The sequence below is a fragment of the Pungitius pungitius genome, chromosome 11 (assembly GCF_949316345.1).
Source record: "Pungitius pungitius chromosome 11, fPunPun2.1, whole genome shotgun sequence".
NCBI classification, from domain to species: Eukaryota; Metazoa; Chordata; class Actinopteri; order Perciformes; family Gasterosteidae; genus Pungitius; species Pungitius pungitius.
Genome location: NC_084910.1, coordinates 7,335,577 through 7,354,272, shown reverse-complemented (window position 1 = coordinate 7,354,272; position 18,696 = coordinate 7,335,577). Strand labels below are relative to the sequence as shown.

Genomic DNA, 18,696 nt, shown 5'->3' with positions numbered 1-18,696 from the left:
AACATCAACGGTTCTGTAGATGCGGGGGGGGGGTTAATGCGTTCCCATCAGATTTCGTCCCCACACCCCAGTCACAGGTAGACACAGCTATAGCGTTGCTACTATACACGCTTCTCTGTTCAAAGCACGGGAATCTGAGTCGGGATGAGCTGTGGATCTGTGCTTTGACACGCTGCACAGTGGAGAGCCCAAAGAGAGAGAGGAGATGACTTTATGAGGCAGCGTCATTGTGTGACCACGGGTTCAAATGCTGCTGGCCACTGTTGGGGCTTTCCCTGCCTTCAGTCACATCATCACATTTTTGTGCTTGCTTTGTGTCGGAGTGCAGTATAAACTGCTGCGGTGTGTGTGTTCTGTTTGTTTTCTCCGCTGGACACAAAAGGCACCTTTGCTCAAGATGCCACTTTATTAATCACTGACACAAAGACTGATGCCATCACTTCAGTATAGCCTAAATAAGTCCCACTGCATTGTAAGTAGCATGTGTTTACTGTTTTAAGCATTGTTTTATCGTTGTACCTACGCTGTCATATGAACACCTTGTGATGTGATGAAGCACTGGATACATCATGGCCTCGGCGAAAGAGGGAGGAAACTATGAATTTCACCCTCCTGTTCTCCGCACATCCAAAGCCATTCTTTTCTCTCCCGGCTCTCCCTTACTTACTCTCACACACACAAACACACAACCCCGCCCCCCATATGTCACTCACATGCATGACGCATTCACTGGACAGGCACACAGTAGGAAACCAGAATATCATAACATTGTCCCACACAGCAGCTAACAGCGGGGTTGCTACAATATAAAACTCGCGGGCCGCACCAACATTAAACTTTCCTATTAAGGTGGGGGCCACAAAATATCGTCCCGAGGGCCGCACTTGGCCTGCGGGCCGCGAGTTTGAGACCCCTGCTCTAAATAAACCATCATTTACTCAATGAACATCATGCTTAATTGCAGAACATTGAAAACTAGTGTTTACAATGTTTACTAAGGTAATATATTAGATGAGAATTGGGCTTTAGGTTAATTAGAGTGGCTGAAGAAATTACGATTTTTGATTTCGCCAAGTGCAAATAGGTCAAAGGGTCAAACTGGAAAACCATCTAGCATTTTCCATCAATACTGACTAGTATTGCCTACCTGTTGGTCATCTTTCAATGCTAAAAATAACAAAATTAATTGTAGGGGAAAACATATCACCACTTGTTGCAGTAAAGACTCTGGTACAAGGCGTGTTGTGATGGGCTCCTATAACCCACTCTGCCACAGTCACATCTATATATCAGGTGGGGTTTGGACTGCGATGACAACGGGGGCAAGGACATTCCTAACTATTAAATTAAACAATTAAAATGTACTTATTTTAAAATATGAGGGTTTACAGCAGATTTTTTCCTTCAGAATTTCTTTTATGGTTATCCAGTTGTCCCAACACAATGCACAGTGTAAATTCAGTGCATTGCGCTGACATGCACATGGTGAGAACCTACTACCAAAATGACTTTGTAAACAAGAAGTGAAGCAGTGGCAGTAACATAATTCCGATTAAGGAAGGAATAAGTGTCAGGAAGCAGTTATTGCATTATTTAGAGTGTCATAAAGAGCCAGGCTATTGATTTGAGAGCAGAAGCGGTGCTGCAGTTATTTCTGTCATCATCCCCCTCATTTAACTGATCTATAACCCTTGCTGTTCTCGTTTCCACCTGCCTTGCTTCTGTTCCCATCGCTCTTTCTCTCACTTTTTATGCACTTTATCTCGCTGGATGTCTGTCCAGGAAGATAATATGTGAAGAACTTATTGCCACTGGCCACTATTTGAATTGTTTGTTTTGACGTTTGGCACAAAATGTGGAACCAAGTTTAACAACAATGGTTATATATTATTTCTAACTGTTGGTAACACGTTGTGGAATTACAAGATTCAGAGCAACTGCAAGTCTCTGCAGTTATTTTAAATAGATTTCTAACATATTTTAAATGACAATGCTAGCATGCTGTTGTTTAGGATGTACAGTGTAATAGCAAGGTGCTCTTCAAGTATTGTGTGGATATAGCACCCACCTGATTGTTCTATGCATTAAGATTTCTTCTAAATGGGCGTTGCCTGGATACAACTGTTATCAAACATTTGACCCACACTAACCTCTAATAACTGTCTGCACTCAGTGCAGATGAGTTTTTCAGTTTGCAGGAAAAGATGTGTAGTGAAAGGTATATCGCTCTCTCATGCACATGTCACGGGGTGGATGCTTGGGGACAATTGCATGTTTTATTATGATTTAGGATTGTTTGCATGATTTATTATAATTCATGATTTATTGTGTGTTGTTTTGATTTACTTTGTATCCTCATTAATTAGCAATGACACAGTACATATCAGTGGCTCATGGACAAATGGACCAATGCCAGGGGTGGAATTTTTTCTTTTTAAAGAGGAAGACGGGAGAGGGGGGGGAAACAAAACACCGCAGTTTTGAGCGAACGTGGACCGCGGAAGCAGCAGGCAGTCAGACATGTCGGAGTTCCTAGGGCTCTTAGCTCTTAGGCAAGACCTTTTTTAATCTCGGCCGCTGACACACACACACACAAACCAGCATCTTAATCGGTTTCAAAGTTATTTCTTACTTTCTTATTTAAAGAGAAATAGGTGCAAAATCAAGCAAGTATTTCACTTGTTTTAAACAAACAAAAATATCTAAACATTTGAAGGTTATATGTATAACTTGATAACATAGTTTTCTTTTTAAAGATCAAGCCACAGCAAGAGTGGTTTAAAATGGGGTTTGGGTTAGGGCTGCATGGTATAACAGTTCAAACGATGTACCATTCATAACGGGGTTGCGCCATAACAACTCAAGTTGCCCTTCCGGCAGGCGGCAGATTTTATTTTCACACGTCATCGAGGAGCACCCCGCGGTTGGAGCTAGTTGTTTTATGTTTGTTGAGATTAAGTCATGGTTATAAGTTATATAAAACACCACAACACATAAACAATTTGTAAAACTAATAATTTTGAAATGTATAAAAATCACCCCGCCGAACTGCATGCTGGGTACACCTCACAACAAGAAGTAACTCTGGTGCTACATGAAAACACGGAAAAGAGCGATACAGGAGGAACAACGAGAGACCAGAGATGCACCAACACAACCAAGAGATGAGCTGTGTCTGTTTGGATGGTTTTTGGTTTTAGAAAATCTGACGTAAGTTAAGTTAAGTCTGTCGAGCCTCTGGTGGCAACATTAGCAGCCACAACAAGCTAACACGCCAAGTACCTAACGAGCCAACATGCTAACACGGTTATTTTCGGTGTCAATGAATTAATGTGTTTACTTGAAAAAGCAATACCGTCAGAATGTTTCTTAATACCGTGATATGGACTTTTGGCCAAACCGTGCAGCCCTAGTTTGTGTTAAAATAACCGTTTACAATGATACTCCACTAACAAAGTCTTACAGTACTTGTATCCTAATCAACCCTACCCTTGTACTTCTTTAGTTGCTCTGAGCGGCTACTATTGCCGTCAATGTGTTGACGTTGTGTCTCATACACATGCTGAAGCGTTGATATCAAACCAGGTAATAAACAAAGTTACAGGTGTTCGACATCCAAACAAGACCAGGCTGTCCAGTCGCTGGATGAATGAGAGTCACTAGTATCTTTTACTTTACCAGTTGAACCACAATAAAGATGTGTTAAGCTCAGCGTTTTTTTTACATTGTTTGATAATTACCATGCTGTACATTGCTATTATAAAGACAATTTTTCACAAAGCTACAAAGAGTCAGCATACAGCGTAAGAACCACAGACAGATGGCAGGATCGAACAACAGCTTGACATTCACTTTCCTAAGACAATGAACATTAGGTGAACATGTTTCATGGATTTTAACTGCACGGCATCTGTCTGCACCTTTCGACAGATGGCCAGTAATATTAAAGATGGAGTCCTGAGAGTTCACCAACAGCCACTAAAAAACTTTTTTGCCTTCTTCACGGAATGTAAGTGTGTATTGGATAATGCAGTACATTTTAGCAAGGTGAACATTTTTAATCTCTATATGTACTATATTATATTACATGTCATTTAGTTGACACTTTTATCCAAAGCGACTTACAACAAGTGCATTTCAACCATAGAGATACAAATTCAGAAGAACAAGAGACAAGAATGTGCAATTTCATCAAATAAGCCGATTTACAACTTGTAATAGATTAGAACCAATTTAAGTGCTACGATTGGCTAGTGTTTTTAGTCAAGGTGTAGTCTGATGTCTATATGCACTATATGCAGCCTGGAAAACTCACATTCAAGAGAGGGTGAATGGAGAGAGAATACGAATGTTAGACACGCTGAGATTAAACCACAGGCTTCATCACAGGCATTAGTTAGAAATCATTGTTTGGGGCTTTTATTTTAAAGTTCTATGTAGGTGGCGGGTGGGGCAAGATGTGGATATGAGAGAAAAAGGAGGTATTACAATGTCTTTAACTAAATATCTCTCAGGCCCAACCCCAATACCCTTACGGACTCAGACTTGGGAGGGTTTAGTTCTGTCCCATTGTCAAATTATTAAGCCCATTATGAACCCTTTTCCGTTAGTTAGCATTAGAACTACATCTACATCCGACTACGACTACATCCCGACTTTGCCCAAGGTCTCCAAGGTAAAGGTCTCCACTAAAGCCTCTCTGTATTTCTTCTGCTTTACTCAATCAAATTAAAACCTAAAACATATATACTGTCCACACAATAGGCTAACATATAGGAGATTTTCAGGCTTCAAGGTAAACGTCTTGGTTTTTACAAATATGCCAGTATTGGTGTGTAAATACAATTTCCAGCAGAGGACAAAAAAACAGCGCTTAAAAAGATTAAGATAGAAGGTAAAATAATAATAGTGTAGTTTAGATGAATTATTTTGCATTCATTTGGACATCAATAGAGCTCCCTTTGAGCATACAAGACAACAGCAAGAAATGGCCCGGGTCTTTTTTTAGCACTGAGACTTTCTGGCTGTGATAACTGATAGTGTCTAGCCACTGGACCAGTAAATGGTGGGCCTCAACATGGGCCACTCCTACGGGAGCATCGATTCAGCCTTTTCTCTGAAAAAGAATGCTTCGTTTCGTAGCATTTCCACTTCAATCAGTCTAGAACAAAATAAGTGACAATCAATACCTCATGCAACCAGAGAAATATTGTATTGAACGTCAAAATAGTACAATAGTTTTGTCGGCAGAGCTATTTCAGGCTTACAGCTGAAGTTTCAGGAGTATACAGACAGGCAAACTCACTTATTAAAATGAAATGAAAAGAATTCCTTCTTGCTAGAAAACAAGTGATACTGGTTAGAGAAAATGGTCAACAGAGAGATAATTTGACTCAAAATAACGTTAAACCAATTGAAAAGGATTCAAAAGCATATGTATTGCCTCCAAACACAGCTCTCAATACAGAGACAGCTGAGCTTCGCAGCTAACAAGGATTACAGCTCTAACAGTGCATAAACTGTGCTGACAGAGCAAACATGCCAAGCAATTCAACTACAGCACAGAGAAGATAGGATTACATTTGACACAGAAGTAAAGTGACTTAATTCTCTGCGAAGCTAGACACATTAAAACGTAAACTTTGGAAATTGTGGTTTTCTGTTGTAAAAATACTGAACTACGCCTCTACATTATTTTTGTGCAAATATCCACCACTAAAGCGCATAAAAAGAAACCTACGTTTGTTCACTTTGAGTACTAACTTAGACTGAGCATTGACAGCACTTTTCCGCTAGAAAAAAAACAAAGTGCTGGCAGGCACTTTGTCCATCCGCAATGACAAACCACCAGAAATCTGAAAAAAGGTACCAGGCAGAAGAATAGTAAAAATCCAATGTCATTGGCCCCTTCAGAAAAACTTATGTCTACTTGATTATAAATACTGTATAGAAATTTAAGCTATGGTAGGTACAAGAATATGAAACATATCACCACAGACTGCTGTTATATTACGGATCTATTCCTTTCTTTAAATATACATGGATTATATAAATTAAGCAGAAAGGTTGTATGGTAGTGGCATGGTAATGTATATGTTCATAGAAAGACTTGCGTGGCCATCCAGGCCAGGGTGGAGGTGGGGAGTTAGGTCATTGGAGGGGTGTGAGGGGTTGGGGGTTATCACCAAGTTGCAGAGTTCAACACGGTGACAGCAGCAGGGAAGAAGCTGTTCCTGAACCTACTGGTCAGGGAACGGAGTGCTGAGGGTTGAGGTCATGAGGTTTCTCAGAGATGTGGACACCCAGGAACTTAAAGCTAGCAACACACTCAACCTCTGTCCCGTTGATGGAGATGGGGGGGTGTGCCATCTTTGGTTTTCCTGAGGAGCTCATTGTGGACTATGAGCTGAGCCTTGGTCTTCTTGGTGTTGAGTGCCAGGTTGTTGTTTGTGCACCACTTAGCACAGTGCTGGACCTCTTTCTAGTAGGCCAACTCATCATTGTTTCTAATGAGGCCAATCCCTGTTGTGTTGTTGTGTAATGGTGTCTGCTGAACTGTTCAAGTCTATGAACAGAATTCTAACTTATGCATTGTTATTGTCCAGGTGAGAAAGGGAGAGTAAAGTGCCGTGAAGATAGCATCCATACTCCTATTCTTGCGGTAGGCGAACTGTAGGGGGTCATTCCTACTGTGAGGGAAGAGCAGTATAGTGAAAGGAATATGCCTTTCAGCCAGAAGGTTCCACCCACCTCAGGAGCATTGTGATCAAATGTGTGATGAGACGCCCCTGGAGAAGATTTAAAAAAAGTTCCAGGCTTGCAAAAAAAAAATGTTTACCCCTTTGGAATGATGTATTTGAAGATTTATTTGAAGCCTGACTAATGGGGGCAATGAAGTTGTGGAGGACCATTGGTTGAAGATAGCATGTTCAAGAGTTTTGGACAAAAAGGCAAGAAGAGAGACTGGTGTATTTGTTTTCTTCAGATGGGTTGAGGGTGGGTTTCTTTAGGAGTGGGTTAAATCTTGCCTCCTTCAAAGAGTTGGGAAAACAGCCAGATAACAAGTGTTGATGAGACAGGTGAGGAAAGGAAGAAGGTCAGGAGCGATAGATTGTAGAATATGTGATAAAATAGAGGTCAAGATGGTGGTTGGACGGGAAGAGGTTATATGGACAAAGTATGGGAAGTCTGAAAGTTAAAATATTTAGGCTTATGGTTTGGTAAAAACTGTTTGTGCGGAACTCATTAAGCATACTGAAACCGAATGTAAAAAAGGTGATGTTTGGAGAGAAGAGTCTAGACATGATTGGGTAGCAAATAAAAGTACACTAATGGAGATCTATCGGGCCATTATATGATCATGTATCGATGTATAGTGTACGAAGAAGCTGCTAAAGATACAATTACAAGCATTAGATAGAATTCGGTTCAGAGTTCCATGGGTGAAACTAAATCTACCCCAAAAAAAGGCAATTCTGGTGGAAGCTGATGAACGTCTCTCGGTTACGTATGTAACCTTCGTTCCCTGAAGGGAACGAGACGCTGTGTAAAAACGCTGTGGGAACGCCTCTGCGTGACCGCGTCATGAAGCACGTGTGAAATCTAACCAATGGCGAGCTGGTACGTCATAGGCGGGCAACGCCGGGACCAGGGCGCTATAAAGGGACCCGAAGTGCAGGACCATTCATCTCTGAAAGGCTGAATCAAGTGCCACGGGCAGGCCGGGAGTATGGCAGAAAGTTTACGCAGCGTCTCGTTCCCTTCAGGGAACGAAGGTTACATACGTAACCGAGAGACGTTCCCTCTCAGGGAACTCGAGCTGCGTTAAAACGCTGTGGGAACCCAATACCCACTCACCATATGAGCAAGTGACCGTGGTGTGAAGTTTAAGACGCACACTCATACAAGACCAGGTGTGGCGTTAAGGTCAAGGTGGTAAAACCTCACGAACGTGTGGGGAGAGGACCAGCCTGCCGCCATGCAAAAGTCGTGTAGCGATACTCTTCCCGACAACAGGGCTTTAGAAGCAGCCATACCCCTAGTAGAATGGGCCCGGACAGCTAAAGGTGCGGGCTGGCCGGACGATTCATAAGCAAGCGTGATGGCCTCAACAACCCACTTGCTCATCCTCTGCTTAGTCACCGGGCCGCCAGTGTTGGGAGGCCCGAAACACACGAACAGCTGTTTGGAGAGCCTACACAGGGAGGTCCTGCGGACGTACAGGTCTAGGGCTCTGACTGGGCAGAGGAGGTTAAGCTTCGCCTGGTCCGAAGCTTTTCTTTCAGGAACGGGGGAGGACAGAAAGCCTGCAGCACAATAGGCCCGACCGTAGTGGACGGGACCTTAGGAATATAGCCGGGGGAAGGTAGTAAGAACGCCTTCACCATACCCGGGTGCAAATTCCAAGCACGATGGGGCCACAGAGAGGGCTTGCATATCTCCAACTCTTTTGAGGGAAAAAATAGTAAGCAGGAAGAGGGTCGTAAGAGCTACATACTTCACTGCGACCTCCGCCATGGGCTCGAAGGGAGCACCGGAGAGACCCTCTAGTATGATGGCCAAGAAGGGAGCACTGAAAAATACACACTAGCCCCTCCGGTGGGGATACTCTCCGGGCCCTGACCCCTAAGGTGTCAGGGACTATTGGACGAAGATTTCTTCGCGGCGGCCGTCCTCAGACCAGTCTGGCCGCGAGAGGGCCCCGCCTGAGCGTGTCGCGCTACGGCCCAGCCTCGACGAGGGGGTGCACGCAGCGCGACGCTCTCCTGCTGCGCCAGGTGGTGTGAGCTTAACAACGGCCGCCCTCGAGCGGCCCCGCGGACGTGGCGTCGACGGGCTCTTACGAGGTAGCACCATCGTATGCAGGCAGGAAGCCACCTGCCGCCGAGCCAGGGCCGCATCCGCGGCCGGCATGCTAGATTACCATGTCGCTTATCCTCCGCCACTGACGAATACAAAGCTGCACGCGGGTTGTAAACACGAGCGGAGACCGGCTTCCCTCAGGACGCGACACCTCAGCGTGGACGTCCGGGAAGAAAGGCAAGCACCGGCACGGAGGTACTCTACGGGAAGGCAGAAACCATTCATGCAGCTTACCGGAAGCAGTAGGCTGCTGTTTACCCGCCGGCCAGCTGATATGAAAACCTGCGACTCGGGTGAGGACCTCCAGCAGTTCTTTGGCGGCAGCGGGGGAATGAGGCGCCTCGACGTCAGCGTCCGCTGCCTCTACGCTCACCACGTCCAGCTCCTCGTAGCTGGAGGAACGTGAGAGCGGCGTCTCGTCCGGGGTGGAGGACGCCAGAAACGAGCGCCTGGGTCTCGCGGTGAAGGGCCGGGAAAAGGCCTCAGCCGTCCCGGAATCCTCCGCGAGATCGATATGTGATCCCCATAAAGAAATCCGGCGCTCTGCCTCAGCACGAGCTGGACAGGAGCCGTGGGGAGCGCGCCTCATCGAGCCGTCCTCAGCGAAGAGGGCTCGACGGGAGAGACGCCATGACATGCGCTCACAGTCTGCACAGCTAGCATCCTCGAGGGCTGGCTGAGCATGCTCCACGCCCAGGCAGACAACACACAAGGCGTGGAAGTCACTGCCCGTAATGAAACGCGGGGGTACACACTGGACAAACCGCTCATTCATTACTACAAGGAAAAACATCACACGCATTAGATGAAGGCACAGAGATTAATGGTCCTGCCCTCCGGGTCCCTTTATAGCGCCCTGGTCCCCGCGTCGCCATTGGTTAGATTTCACACATGCTTCATGACGCGGTCACGCAGAGGCGAGTTCCCTGAGAGGGAACTGCCATTAAGATTAAGACTCAAATCTAGCTCTAACATATTGGGTAAAGCTAATGGAATTGGGAGAGGAACTTCCCACCACAAAGGTGCTGTATAAATGCTGTGAATACACCCAAAGAAAAGCAAAGGGTTTGGTTGGACTATTAGTTGAATAGCCAAAGAATATGGTTTAAAGGGGTTACAGTATGCCCAATGTAATGGGGGGAAATGTTCCTCCTTGGATATTACCAGCTGAAAATATGGATTTAACACTATTAGAACTGAGGAAAGAATGGATTGAAAAACATTGGACATCAGACTAGCATAATTATTAATACTTAATAATAATAATATTATTAATAAATCTGCATATATATGTACAGATAGATCTAAAGACAACGGGAATAGACATGTAGGATCAGGGACATTCATATGAGAATTAGTGTGACCATTTGCAAAACAATTAACAACAGACTGTCTTGCCTTTACAGCTGAAATTATTGCAAATACCATGGGACTTCAATGGGTAGATGAGGTAAGACCTGACAGAGTGGTTATCGGTTCAGATTTTGCAGCAGTTTCAAACAGCCTATTGTCAAAACAAACAACGACAGAGGATTTAGTCATGTAAATATCCCTGATAATGTTTAGGGCAATGAGAGAGCAAATATGATGCCAAAGAGAGCGCTGAAACTAAAAGAGATATTGAATTTTCCTTTTTCAATTCTTTTTTTATGAGTTAAAACAGTGAGGAAATGGTTACCCTGAAACTGCACACTCCGGTTCAGCAGGTAGCGGTATGTATCTATTCAAGTAAATTGCGACCCAGCAATCAAATGTAAAGAAAAAGAAGGGTCTGAAAGGAATTAAGAGTCCACATGTCCGAGAGAAAGTTCTAAACTGGCGAGAGAATCCAGGTGGCTTCTTCCCAACTTCTCTGGGCTTTGGGATGGAAACAGTAGTTCGGCTAGCAACTTGGCAGGAAGTATTTTCTTGTTTTGGGTATTACTTACAATTTGTATTGTGTTGATTTAAATAAATACCAGGAAAAACTCTGATTGCAGCCACTGTTTTCTGTGTAGTTCGAGCTGTCATCCTACAAAAAGCAATGCACTTAAACGTGTAAATAACTACGTAATCATGAGCTGGGATTGCGCAGCTAAATGTCTACTGAAGAAAGTCTTAGTGGAGGGACCCACTTGTTCTCCCAAATCATATTAATTACTGCAACATGGGTTTCAATTAACTGATATGGAACAAGTCATTATAAGCCCGAACGGCCAAGTTGTACAAACCTAGCGTTCATACCTCCACGCATCGTCCACCCATCGGCCGTATGGTCGCCCCCGACAAAATCTCACTCCAAGGTTTTTTGAAAAGTTGAGAGCTCTGCAAAGTATTATCTTTGGCACTGACCATTTTTCTTTTTTAAAAAAAGGCTATGAAAGCTTAACAGTTATTGAACAAAAATATTTGGTAGATGAATTGAATTAAAGTATTGCGTTATTGGGGCGATCCTAGAACTAACTTATTACTAATACAGAACTTGAAAGGGTTGCGGCCCTTTTATTGTGGATGAAGGTCCTTACCTCATTGGTCAATCTCATTTTCTGGCTGAAACGGAAATTATAACGATGAGGATGGTGAGGATGATGGCTCCGCCTAGCAGGAGGTAGCACTTCCTCTTCCTCAGCCGCCTCTGTGGGGAGAAAGGATTTAGTCAGGTCTGTGGCGTTAAGGTATAAGACCGCGTCGACTCCGTCGGTAATGTAAGGTTAGCCAATGATGATGCTGCTTTGTATGGTTTGCCAATAAATGCTTACTGCTGGTGTTTCACACAGCACTCCAGTGATTTTTCACCAACGATTTGTTGGGTTCAATATGCAGCTCTAAACCCACATGTTTGCATGAGTGCAGCTCTGCCCTGTGAAGTTTCAATTCAACAGCCACAAGCTGTTTTTATAAGCTTATTTAATGCGACGCCACTGCACACCTTAACTGGTATAGAGAAAAATAGAAGGCAGATATCTTTGTATTGGAATTTTGACCTGATAAGTAGAGGAACCAGAAGATTCAAGGTCACACAAATATAAATAAAATGCATGAAGGACTGGATTGGATGACTGTTCAAGGGTGGCCTACACTTCCGTCCATCACACTGCTGTGTAGTTATACTTATATTATAATCATACTTATACTATATTTAGTAGATAGTTTTGCTGAACATTATTCCTGTCAGTGTGACTGCACCGTTACCGAGAAAAACAAGAAGAGGAAGGGGAAGGACTGGCAGATTTATTTCAGCCAATGACATAGTCATCCCATTTAGACCCTCCATGAGTCAATACAACTTCAAAAGTTGTTTTACATTTTTTTTGAAAATATGTCTGAAAAGTGTTGATTACATAATTGAAATGTTTGAAATAAATGTTAAAAACTATCATTTGGGAAATGTACTGATTTGCACTGTTCAGCCATGATTCACATAGTGTTTTTTAAAATACAAAATTCTACACTTTCATATTTATTATTTTACAATAACGATCAACATTACAGTATATACAGTATAAACGCATGTGTGCGTGTGTTTTTCAAGACAAAAAATTACAGTCCTGGACTTAACATGTTTTATCATCTGAATATGTACGTATTGTTTTTACTTTGTCAAATAGTGGTCTGGTCGTTTTGTTAGAATCCTTAAATCAGTGTGTTATACATTTTATTTTGAAACAGGAAATGTTTTGTAACTTGTCAAGTGACTTAAAGGAAGAGCGTGGCTCAGGATAGCTGTTTTTGATAGCATCGTTGGTATATATTTATTTGTTTTATTGTTACTTGATTATACAGAGGATTTTTTTTTAGTTTCGGGAGGTTTTATGCACATTAATGTGCATTTTATGTCATTATATTTAATGACTACTCAGCTGTGACTGTTACTGACGTAATTCTGAATTAATCGTAATACAGTGGTTTACGGGAACATATGTAGATAAATAAGCAGTAAATACATAAGGGTTGTGGATAAAAACAATACATATCATTTGTATTGATTATGCCTTTTGTGTGTATTTAGTTTGACTCTCTTTCTTAAGTCAACAAACCTGTGGCCAACAGCCAACTGTCTTAAGAGTCGTGATGTCAGGAAGGAATTGGTCTAACTGCCAAGCTATATCACAGCACATATAGGGCAGCATAGTGGGAGTTATGTGATGCAGCTACAAATGTGAGGTATTGGTTCTGCCATCTTGTCTGCGGTCAACAGAACCACCTCAACATAGAACCGGAGTACTTTAAGGTAACAAAGCCTAGCTAGCATTGTAAAGTGAGTTAGTGGGATACTACTGTCTTACAAGTTTTCGTATCTTTGTAGAAGTAACATTTAATTGAATCAGTGGCTTTTCTCAAAGTTGGTAATTGACCTTAAAGTAATGTTAGAGGTAAAGTTATCTTGTGAAATAAATGAAGAGCTATAGTGGGGTTTCCATGTGGAATTTTATAAACAGATCGGAATCGTCACGTATGTGAAGTAAAAGCATTCCTAATTGCTTTAAACTGCATTACATGTGTTAGTAGTGGAGGGAATAGTGATTGACAGGAAATCCTGTAGGGGGTGTGGCTTGCGGAGGTATGGAGATTTTGTGGGTTCTATTCTTAAAACATAAACATTGAGTTGATTTTAATTAAACCATTAAATAGGATTCATTTTAGGTGCGTTTCCACCGAGCGGTACGGTACAGTACAGGTCGGGTCGGGTCGGTACCCTTTTATTTGTGTCTCCACTGAGAAAAGTACCAAAAATTCGCACCGTAGCGTACCACTTTTTGGGTACCCTTCCGTTGGGGTACCTGGCACAGTTGTTTGGTACTAAAGGGTGGAGCTGGACTCACTGCAGAACGTTGATTGGTTGAAAGAGAGTGTCGTCATTTGCGCTTGCCGCAAGGGGAAAAACACACTAAGCGCCATTTTTAAACTACAACACCGTCGCAACAATGTCGCCGCGCGGCATTTACTTTAACATCCACATATTGAGAAGCAGGATCGGCTGTATGTCCTCCATTGTTGTTTGCGGTTAGCTTTCAGTTTTCGCGCGATCGAATGACGTCAATCTACTTTCCGTCCAATACCACGCCTATCAAGTGACGTTACCACTACTTTCTGGAATACACCACGCCTATCAAGCAAGGGTACTGTTGCTCGCCAAATCATGGTTAACAGACCCGTACCGTACTGCTCGGTGGAAACGCACCATTTGAGGACTGACCTCCGGAGAAGGCCCTGCCTCACAAGGCATACTGGACCAGAATTCGTTACATTTAGTTTAATTTGTAATGTATCATAAAAGAAGTGAAATTGTTTTAACCCCAGCCTCTCGATGAGTTGGCAGCTCCTCCTGCCTTGCTGTAGCTGTAACTTTAAATTGCATCAGCACAGAGGATGATTTTTTTTACTCATTATAAACTGTACTAAGGGTTATATTACACTTAAGATTTGTTTCTAGCAAGACGTTGAGCGTATAGAAGGGCTTTGCAGTTGCATTTTCTTGCTGGCAAAGCAGTATTGATTAAGAAACAAGCCGATAATATACATTTAAAATCCAAATGACCTAGGCGGATTTACAGTTCAAATCGCTTTACTTTTACCAATGTTACGTTTTTATGGCAGACAGTGAAACCATATGAAGAAAGTATAGTATCACTGGATGCAATCGAATGTATCCAGTGATACCATACGGTCTTCTTCAAGTTTCAATTCCTACCTTTATAATGTGTCTTGGCCTGTTCTGTTTGATTCACCTACATTTACCTACCTACTTTTGCGATTGCTCATTTTACAATCTGCACCCTACTAGGTCAGTCCCGAACTACAGGGCCACGGAGACAGGCCATTTGTACCGAACCTCTCTCCACAACCCTATATTTTCATCCATGTCAATGACTTACTATATTGGGAAAAAAACCAAAAGGGTTGAGAAAGAATATGAAATTAAATGGAGTGGAAAGTAAGGTTTGGGAATATTTATACTTCTTTTTCTCCTCAGGCAGTGAAGCTGTGTCTGAGCATAGAATCGATGTTGTTTCGAAATGCTTTTTTCCCCCCTTTTTTCCCGGGCCTGTTTTCTGCTACAAAGGCAAAGAGAGCAGCGGCGTCAGACCAGAGCCGAGGCTGAAGTCTTTAAATCCTGACGCGCTTCAAAGCACGGAGAGAGCAATTCATCTTCTTATCTGAGACTCAAAACAGGCTTTCTGTGTGGAAGAGAGGGAGAGAGGGGAAAAAAAATGCTGTCGAGTAATTTTCCGTTTAAACGTTCCACTCCACAACAATTTGCATAAGCAGCCCTGCGTCTGTGATAAGAAGATTGGTAATTTTCAAAGGCTCTGTGGGGATTGAGAATTAAAAGCCTTTCTCCGCTATCTCCCCTTTTGCAGCTGGCCACCGCAGATTTCCAAGCTTCCCTCACGCGTTTCCTCCTAAACTATGCCTTATAAACTTTTCCCTTCCGTACTCCCCTTTTCTCTGCTCGCTCTGACAGTGCTGAGTTGCTCCCTCTCTATATATATTGTATAACCTCCCTCCCTCTCTCTCTGTTTTGCGAAGGCACTTTTCCTTCCTTTTTCTGTTCCCCCCGCTCACTCTTCCTGGAACTGCTGTTAAATAAAATGAAAAAGGTACAGGAAGGGACAAAACAGGCTTAGTGTAACAAAGAACGTGATGCAGTATTTTTCAAGCCAAAATTTTCCAGACTGCAGGTCAAACTGAGAAGCAAGACAAGGATAGACAGAGGAGGATGCTCTTATCACCAGAGACGAAATCTTCCAGGGAACAGTGTTCTTAACACCAGCATTTCGGGGTCTATCGATGCTTTTTAAGGAGAAGTACTTTTTTATTTGTTCTTTATGTCAAATACCAGGGGAATAGTTTAAAATATAAAGAGCTAAGGGAAACTGAGCCAGCAAGGTAGACGGTGTCCAAAACGATGCATGATGTGCATGTCAAGAAGGAGAATCCCAGAGAGAGAAATGTGCCACTTTTTATGTCAATGTCCAATCAGTTTTGATGATAAATAAAAGCAATTCAAGTTCCTTAAAATACCAAGTGAACTGGTTTACCACAAAAAAATAAAATAATCACAACTACAAAACCTAACTGCACACTAGATATGAGCCCATCTAGCGTATTTGCAGACCTACAGGCGGCTATGCCCTTCAACCCCTTTTACATTGTTTCACTGAGTACCTTGTTCTTTCTGCTTGTATTGAGTAGGTTGCATGAATTTTGCTATATATTTATGTTAATATGTCATAATTCCTCTTTTATTACTGGAGACAGAATACACTCAACAACACTGGAGAACGTGTTTATTTTTTGGCAGCGGACCTTCAGAAAATCTCCGGCTATGGCTATCCAACTTGCTAGACCTCTCACAGTTGAGTTGAGCTCAGATGGAAGCATGGTGATCTTGGCTTGTACCTAAGGCTAATTCACTACTAAGCCTACTTGTGTCTTATGCCCGTTTTACTGGCAGACCCAGAGCACAGGACTCCTACATTTATTCTGATGCAAATTCCAAAAAGCACTACAGTTTTGGTTTAGTTTGTTTCTTATGTTTTTCTTTGGTGGCTACAATTGAATTTCTTGTGCAACGTTGTTCATCATAATAACAGTAATACATTTTCAAATCCTTGTAAACTAATCAATATTTGGTGGTAAATTGGGTCAGACGATAGGTAAAGACTGGATAGACCTGCTAAACTGTGTGGGTGAACTGGGATCGCGTGGAGGGAGCCCCGTTCCAAATTCTTTTTAACCAAAGTGGTCAATGTTCAAAACTTCAATTCCTGAAGCTGCAGCGGTGAGTGGTGACATCACTGTCTTAGGCGCATTAAGGGGCGGTAAACTTTGAACACCGTAGTGGAAACCGGTGGTCAGGGAAGTTGTCCAACTGAAGAAGGAAGCCCAAATAGCTCAAAGGCGAACTTACGGTTGTGATGATTGACATCAACATGACAACATTTTCCCTTCATTGCTTCTGATGAAGATGGATAATTGTAAATTTAGAAAACAAATCATTTTTACAGCAGAACTGTCTCACTTTTTAAAAGCTTTTTATTAATTTTACATAAAACTTAAAATTCCCTTGCAGTCTCCCTGAATGGAATATTTAAGGAGCAGCAAAGGAAACACAGATTTCACGGCTGATCCTGGCACAGTGGCTCGAAGCTGTATGACAACCATTGTCAACAGCTGAACAAAAACTTTCACCGGCATCAGCATTTTATGAACTTTTTTAAAGATTGATTGGTCTTTAGTTGAAGATAGCAGGTCAGCCAGACATGTTGTGTATCTCTGAAATGATTGAGGCTCACGTCTTGCCTGAGCAACATGGAGACAACTGGTCAACTCAGACCTAAGCGCCATGTCAGACCCTGCTGACCTACCTACCAAGCAACATCAGCCATTATTTTACACTTGTTATGATGCTTGCCCAATCTTCAACACAAATGATGAAAGTTGTTAGAATGTTGAAGATACCTATTGGGACCTGTACTTGTTCAAAAGTAGGCAGTATGACGTTTTTTCACACTCAAAGTTTCTGCTTGGTTGAAGCGCAAAACATGTTCACACTGCTGTAGCCCTAAACCACAGCAATTCTCCATCTTGTTTCCATTAAGCCTGGGATCAAGTCATATTATATCGTGTTTTACCCATGCCAATTCATAGCAAGTGACATGTCCATAACGTGACCTAGTTTTCAGTTAATACAGAAGCTGCCGTGGTAGTGAGATCCTGTTGGTAGTATTAGTTCAAGTTATTACGAATAATCCAACAACAAAATAAAAACTGCCAATTTAAGAGTTATTTTTGTAATGACTTACAACAACATTTTACATCTGCAGCAATTTCGCCTACCCTTGCCATTCTTTATTAATAAATGATTGGTCAATTATTACCCCAACCTGAGGAATAACACTCCTGACCAACTCCTTTGAATCTCATTTTTAAATTGACATCAAAGCCATTGATTGCTTTTTTGACTGAGGATCATAATTGCTTCTATTCAGGGTTAACCTTGGGCAAGGGAGTTGAACTAATCTCTGGCATTTACTATCACAATGGATTCAATAGGGTGAGCTTTGGTTTATAGTGCCTTTCACATTGTGTGTGCCTGTGTTCTGGTGTGTATGGGCAACCTTGCTTCATACACTTTGGTGGCTTGAATTGCTCCCACATTATGGGTTGGGGGTGAGGGGAGGTATTGTGATATACCCCAAAATCACAATAACAAAAGCATAATAACTTCATTTCTTATTAGTTGTTTAACTAGTTGTTTTCTCTGAGTTCTCGACTTTTCACTAATATCAAATATGAAATAAATGCTGGACCCTGGAGTACCTTTTATATTGTTGCTAAATTCCATTTAGAAATGGAATGAGGAAAACAAAGAAACACTGAAAGGAAAACGTAGTACATCATTTTCATCTACAATATATAGATATATATAACAATTATTATAATCCGCCGAAATATCTAAACATTTAACAAAAAGTATGTATGTATGCCCTGCTACAGTGGTGTCTGCTCCTTCTGAAAAAGCAAGTAGCGGCATTATTTGGAGTGACTCCTATTACCATCTCCTAACAGAAGGCCAAGTTCCATATAACAGAGGATGTCAGAGACAGACCGCTAAGTGGGCGTCCAAAGAAGACAACAGCCCAAGAAGACCGATTCCTGAACCTTTCAGACTACATATTTGCAGTCAAGGTTTGCAGGAAAATTTGGCACACAGCCCAAACAATCAGTTAAGGTCAGCTATGACTGCCGGCAGGCCCGTTTGTGCTGGTGTTGGCAACACTTTCACTGGAACCTGAATATGTGGAGGAACATTATGTTCAGCGATTAGTCCAAATTCTGCCTACGGAA

General features: G+C 42.3%; 1 protein-coding gene across 6 annotated transcripts in view; it reads right to left on the bottom strand.

Annotated features, from left to right (window-relative positions):
- The window catches only part of tsnare1 (T-SNARE Domain Containing 1), a 161,088-nt gene that overhangs the window by 45,095 nt on the left and 97,297 nt on the right, over positions 1–18,696 (bottom strand). For all 6 annotated transcript variants that reach the window (XR_009957046.1, XR_009957045.1, XR_009957047.1 and 3 more), the window contains one exon: positions 11,367–11,476. Coding sequence is in view for 2 of the 6 variants with exons in the window: in XM_062565319.1 (XP_062421303.1) it covers positions 11,367–11,476 (110 nt within the window). In the remaining 4 variants the exon portion in view is untranslated. The remainder of the gene's footprint in view (positions 1–11,366; positions 11,477–18,696) is intronic.